Source organism: Colias croceus, chromosome 25 (genome assembly GCF_905220415.1).
Source record: "Colias croceus chromosome 25, ilColCroc2.1".
NCBI classification, from domain to species: domain Eukaryota; kingdom Metazoa; phylum Arthropoda; class Insecta; order Lepidoptera; family Pieridae; genus Colias; species Colias croceus.
Genome location: NC_059561.1, coordinates 5,102,212 through 5,108,819, shown reverse-complemented (window position 1 = coordinate 5,108,819; position 6,608 = coordinate 5,102,212). Strand labels below are relative to the sequence as shown.

The window sequence follows — 6,608 nt, the reverse complement described above, 5'->3', positions numbered from 1 at the left end:
GCATTTGTGGTAATTTTGAGATTGAAACCCTTGACGGGATACAATAGGAATACAATAGGCATGACGAAAGATTTTGAAATCCTCTTCCATAATGTGTGTATACGTTTACTATACAAGAAAAACCCTATATTTCGGTAATATACTTAAATTTAACGAAGATAAAAGCCATTTTTCAAAAAATATTTATAAACTGTGCCAAAACAGATCGCAGGTGTCATGGTGTAGGTGTGACGTCACTCTTTAGTAAATACGTAATTATTTGTACGCATTTCGAAGAAAATTAAATAAATATTTATTTAATATGTGTTATAGAAACGAATTTCAAAGTTTATAAGTGGTGTGCAGTATTGCAGTGTGAATCCACATAAAAATAATGCTCAAAAATGTGTTAGTAATTATTTCAAGCGAGAAAATAATAAGAAATGATTGTATAAAGTGGGCGCGGAGAACCCCGAAACCACGTATTGTGAATTCGCAATTATATTTCTGTTCTGAGTCGATAAAGCATACGTGAAACAAAAGAAAATAAATAAAAATGCGTATTCTCAACATATTCATAACAACAAAATACATCTGACGTGAGTTGTTTACTTAAACATGACGTCACGCGTGTTTTAGTCAAAATGGCCAACTGCAGAATTTCAATGTTTTATTTTATTGATAATCTCATTAATCTTAATGTTTTTTAGATTTTTAAGTCACTATATTTAATTTATTTAGTATACATTTTCCCTTGAAAACACTAATATGATCATTTATGGATACTGTCGTCATGCCTATTATAGTGTCCATTTCTGTGCCTAAGATATTAATTTACAAGAAGAAATAATTCACCTGCATACCTGCTGGTAATGGACGCAGAATGCTATTTAATGTACCAATAATTATTTTAGCTCTATATATTTTGTACTTTTATTCAATAATTATTTTTAACCAGTATTTACAATAAAAGTTGTATAATGTAAACTAAATTATTTTACATCAAAACGAAAAATTAAACCAAATTCGTAAAAAGAAATGTGCAAAAATAAATTAATATAATTATTTTTAGAGGAGTATAGAACCTCTTTCTTTTTGTTAATTTAGGATGAAAAAAGAAAACAATTTGTCAGGCTAGTGCTTGACAAAATCACGACTATCGATAAAAATATACCTTTTATGTATTTATATACAAATCATATGAAGAGACACAACATCATTCTAAAATTATTTAACCAAGAAACTGTTTTGTACTACCGTATATAGGTACCTAAATTAAAACAAGATTTCTAAGTTAGAATTTTTTTTGGCTGGACATAGGCGAATTGACCATCTGTATTTAACATTTTGATGAAAAATATTTCAGAAAAATTTGAACTAGTTCTTTCATGTCTACAGAAATTAAAAATTAGTCGTCACGTAAGGGATTTATATGTATATTTATTGAAAGGCCTATAAATAATTGATATTTACTTAATGTGAGGTGTATCGTGCACATCACTTTTACTCACACATCGAAAATATTACCAACACATACTTAAAAACTTTTTTCTATACCTAAGTAATATGTATTTTTGTCTTTCAAAATCTGTGGATGCCGCTCCTATCGATCCCCTTGAATACCCTCTGTATGTATCTGTATATTGTGATAAAAATTATACAAAGCTCTTTAATTTTTATTAAACTATTGCATCATTAACTTCTATCTGTTTTAAAAACTCTTGACAACTCATACTCCAAAACACAGCTCCAAAATGACAATCCACTCCATCGTGTATACTATTCTTTAGAACCATAGACCAGTCATCTGTATAATTATGTCAATTGTCATTTGTCATTTTTACTTTTAAATTTTTCGAATAGAATTTAAAAAAGCCGCGAACCTATGCGCGAACCACAGCCGCGAACAGCAGAACAGTAAAGACTAAAGTTATAGAAAAAAGGCAAAAGGCATTATAAATAGCTCAGCCTTTGAAATCTAGCCGCAACTTAATTTCTAAAATGAAGTTTAGGGCTATCATGATCGATACTGGCCCTATGAGGGAATTCACAAGTACCGTATTTTATTAAAACAAAAATGAGTTACTTCGTTGATCTTTCTCTGTAACTGAAGTTGTAAATAGTTCTCATAGTAAACAATATTTTCAGATATCGTGTCTACCATTTCAAAACTATCGAAAGAATGTATATTAAGGTTGTCTTCGGATAAAATGTATTTTATAGTAAGTGAAGATAACAGTGGTCCTGCGCCTCCAATGCTATGGTGTGAGATTCCTCAAGCTATGTTCTTCTCGGAGTATCAAATAGTTGGTGTAGATGAAGAATACAAGGATATTTATTTAGGAATTGTATCAGGTAGGTAGAGTTGGAATTTAAATATGTAGGTACTTAGGTACTTGAACACTGTTGTTTCATCCTTTTATTTGTTACATTGTTACACTATGTTGTATACATTATAAGATTGAAATAATTGTCTATTCATACACTTGCCAAAGAAAGAAATTTAATAGCCTCTTGAGTTAGGTTAACCGGGATAGAAATTATAGTTTACTTTTTAATTTTGCTTTTAAGATGCGCAGGGTTATATTTTACTTGTGGTGACATAATTTAAAACAAGACGATTAATAATTTTAGAGTACATTTGGTAACAATGAACAAATAGATAAATCTTTTATAGAGAATTAAGATGTGCAATTTTTTTTCAATTGACTTTGCCTGAGATGTTGATGTACAAGCTAGTTTAGTATAAAGCTGTCTATTGTGCAAAATATTTGTACCTTATTAATTGGTAATAGATTTACTTACTTTGTTTTATACAATAAAGTATTATAAATTGCCTTTATTTCAGCTAATTTGTCAAGATCGTTGCTAACACTGAAATCGGCAAAGTGCTTGAAAATGAAACTCACTAAAAAGCAATGTCCTTGTTTAACATTGGAAATTGAAATGGTAAGTAGAAAAAGATACATTTCAACTCAGATTAAACCTTGAATATTTATTCATTTAATTATACTTCTTATTAATGTAAATTTGAATTGGTATAATGTACCAAGAGTTAGAAAATATATTGTTTATTAATAAATGAATTTTTAAAATATTTAATCCATAAAATTTTCATTTTCATTTCTGCTCATAGATTTTACAATATCAATAAAACAATTTAAAAGTTAGTACTTTAGCATATTGTAGTTTTGTTATAAAATGAACACAATTCATTTAACTTTGGTATATCATTAAGTTAGATGAATGAAAATTTAATAATAGAAACTCAATTTTTTATTGTATTCAAATCTTGCACTAATTTTATATCCTACCCCAGTATTCTATATATTTTTTAGCTTAAATTCATACATTCAAGTACATATTTTAATGCATTTTACAGCCATCATCAACATCACAGGAAACAAGACAAGTGACTCATGACATACCAGTTATAGTTATTCCGAGGAAACTATGGAGTGAATTCCAAGAGCCTAGAATACCGCAGCCAGATGTAAGATAATGTTTACTTAATGAATTTGATATTTTTGGTTTGATGGCATTCAAATGCTTTATATCTATAAATTAATAAAGAATTGAAAAAATCGATCATGAGGCGGGACTCGAACCCGCATTCTTTCATGTTTAATTGTAATATCAAGAAATATTAAAACTATTGCCTTTTTTCCAGCCACAGACTATAAAAAAACTCCATCAAAATTGGTTGCATAATTTTTAAAGATTTAAGCATACATAGGCATATAGGGATATTTTGTACTATGTAGTGACGAAATGAAACAACAATTATTAAAATACACCTTTATTTTAAAGAAAAATTAATAACAAGTCTTTATCCATTTATTTCAATATTTAATGTGACCTATAAAATTACTAATATTATTTACATAATTTTTTACGTTAAGAAACTATGCATTATACTATTAATTTAAACAATTTTAAGTTTATACCTCTTACTATTTCAGATATCAATAGAACTGCCAACACTAAAACAACTCCGCACCACAATAGATAGAATGAAGGCAATGTCCCCAGAGGTAGTGTTACGAGCCTCAGCGGAAGGCAGGCTGACGTTGCAAATCAAAACCGGCATGGCTAAAGTGTCCACGAGGTTTAAGGATTTGAGAGTGGATGCTTTTGAAGGTGTGGTTTGTGTATTTTAACATACTTTGTGATATACTAGCTGTGCTCCACGGTTTCACCCGCTGCTCCGCTGTAAGTAACTAACTAAAGTAACCAAGCAAGCAACCAACCAACCAACCAACCAACCAGCCAGCCAGCCAACTCACGCTAACTCATGCTAACTCACGCTAACACGCTAACTCACGCCAACCCATGCCAACTCACGCTAACTCACGCCAATTGCTTAAGCAGGGGTGCTATGCCAACTCACCCACGCTCAAAAAATCAGTGCAGTGCATTTTAACTAATGGTTGATGTTTTGTTGATGAGGGAATAGTCCCTTTTGGCACTAATACTATTTTTTTTTATCCTATGTGTTAAGATTATTAAGATTTGTATTTTTTTACATGGTGGCAAATTAAACGCTTTCTATTTCAATAACATTAATAAATACATTTTACTTTTCAGGTCCCATTGACCATTCAGACTCAGAAACGGAGACTCAAACAAACGAAGACATGACTAGAGTGTGCTACTGTAGAGTGGACGCTAAGAAGTTCTCAATGTTTCTTAGTGCGGACCAAATATCGCACAATAGGACGATATGTAGCATTGTGCATAAGAAATTAGTGATTTTGTGCTTGCAGACGGAGGAAAATGTGAAGTTACAGTGTTTTATTAGTGGCATTGTTTATTAGATTTAGAATATTCCAACTATACATTCCTACTAATATTATAAATGAAAAAGTTTGTGAGGATGGATGTGTGTGTGTATGTTTGTTACTCTTTCACGCAAATTTTACTGAACCAATTGCAATGAAATTAAGCACACATAGAGGGTAACTTTGTATTAACACAAAAGATTTAGGTTAAGGTTTTACTCCGGAAATCCCACGGGAACGCGGGCGAAGCCGTGGGCGGAAAGCTTGTCATTTATACTGTGTACTGTGCTTGTCGCCCGCAAAGTCAAAGGAAAACCCGCATAGTTCCCGTTCCTGTTGGCTTTTTGGGATAAAAACCTATGTGTTAATCCTATTTACCCTCTATGTATGGGCCAAATTTCATGAAAAATGGTTCAGCAGTTTTTGCGTGATCCATAAAGCTTAAAGAAAGCGTCAGTAAATGTGAAATTCGTATTTTTGTGTCTTATAAAACATTTACTTAAAAAAAATTTGTAATTTTATGTAGATTATACATTTTTTATGCCTAAATATTTATATTTATATTTGTAATTGATCACAGTCTAATAGTCATACAAATATGAAATAGTCTATAATGTACATTGTATATTTTTTATTGTTTAACGGTTATAAACCATTAAAATGTGTGTGTACCTAAATGTATTTAAATTACTGTTATACTAATGTTGAAAAAATAAGTGTTCCGATCACATTTGTCGGAAATGAAACTTCTTTGGCAAGATTCAAAAATATAATAATATATTAATACGAAAATCGACGCCTAAGATCTAGCGCGCACGAGCAACTTTGTCTCCGCAACTATTTTGTCTCTCCCACCCATGGGCTAGTAAGAAAGTGCGCGCACGTAGCGACGCAACTTCCTATAGAATTGATGGGAGAGACAAAATAGTTGCGGAGACAAAAGTTGCTCGTGCGCGCTAGATCTTACTCATTTATTACAACGGTATTGCCATGACGCGACCTTGATATTTTACTCTCAACGCGCCTAAAGAAGTTTCACTTCAAAATTCAGTTGGTCGGTCATTAAATACAACTAGATATACAATCTTGTAAGTATTTATTAAATTAAAAATTCAACTAGATATAGTTACAATCTTATAAGTATTTAGTTACAACATTACATTCAAAAGAAAAACCTAACTGCAAAATAAACTTATTAGTATTACTTTAAAAGGTGTATAAATTACTAAATTTACTAGAAATAATTTAAACTTGTAATTAATGAAAGAAGTTAGATGGCAAATTTTCATCACAATTTCATGAACAAAGATCGCTCTATTTTCTTATTTCTTGTGATTACTAGGTATATTGTTATTGTGTTAATACTAAATTATATTATTAAAAATACCATTGAGAAAAGCAATTTTTTATTTTGCACCTAATTCCTCCTCAGTCCTCACTCCTCACTCTTATTACCATGTCTGCATAGTAGATACACAGCTAATACCACATGCTTATATTATAGTACATATTATGCCGAAATTGGAAACGAATAAGTACGAATTTCTTACGAATATTAAAAATAATACTGAAATAATGATTTCTGTCTATAGGGATTTATCAAAAACAACACAATAATCGCCTGTGCATGCAACGATATAGATGGTGTTGGATGTGAGATGTTCCTAATCTCTATACCTGCATAAAAACGACAGCGTAAAAGAACTTTTATTACTGAGAAGGGATTTTGGGTGGCCCAGCGTTCTTCGTCGCTAGTCGCTACTCGCTACTAAAAATCGCAGTATCATGGGTTGATATAAGATGGTCAAGTTTGGTTGAAATCTGTGCTATGGAGTTATCTATCCATTG

General features: G+C 31.1%; 1 protein-coding gene across 3 annotated transcripts; it reads left to right on the top strand.

The window, feature by feature from the left end:
- The first annotated feature begins 1,883 nt into the window (after positions 1 to 1,883).
- LOC123703295 (checkpoint protein HUS1) lies at positions 1,884 to 5,297 on the top strand. Of its 3 annotated transcripts, none has more exons than XM_045651246.1 (6): positions 1,884 to 2,032; positions 2,128 to 2,334; positions 2,828 to 2,928; positions 3,362 to 3,472; positions 3,942 to 4,119; positions 4,567 to 5,297. In XM_045651246.1, the coding sequence occupies exons 1-6, from the start codon at positions 1,981 to 1,983 to the stop codon at positions 4,794 to 4,796; spliced, it is 879 nt and encodes a 292-aa protein (XP_045507202.1). In that variant the 5' UTR covers positions 1,884 to 1,980; the 3' UTR covers positions 4,797 to 5,297. The 3 variants fall into 3 exon arrangements, with proteins under 3 accessions (XP_045507202.1, XP_045507204.1, XP_045507203.1); XM_045651248.1 differs by having other exon boundaries at positions 1,899 to 2,032; positions 2,112 to 2,334; XM_045651247.1 differs by having other exon boundaries at positions 2,005 to 2,060.
- The last annotated feature ends 1,311 nt before the right edge of the window (positions 5,298 to 6,608 follow it).

What these genes read in the sequence shown, in the direction of transcription:
- LOC123703295 (XM_045651246.1), top strand. Translation starts at nt 1,981, where the DNA reads ATGAAGTTTAGGGCTATCATGATCGATACTGGCCCTATGAGGGAATTC. An exon ending in TTATTTAGGAATTGTATCAG is followed by an intron (nt 2,335 to 2,827) that starts GTAGGTAGAGTT and finishes CCTTTATTTCAG; the next exon opens with CTAATTTGTCAAGATCGTTG. An exon ending in GAGAGTGGATGCTTTTGAAG is followed by an intron (nt 4,120 to 4,566) that starts GTGTGGTTTGTG and finishes TTTACTTTTCAG; the next exon opens with GTCCCATTGACCATTCAGAC.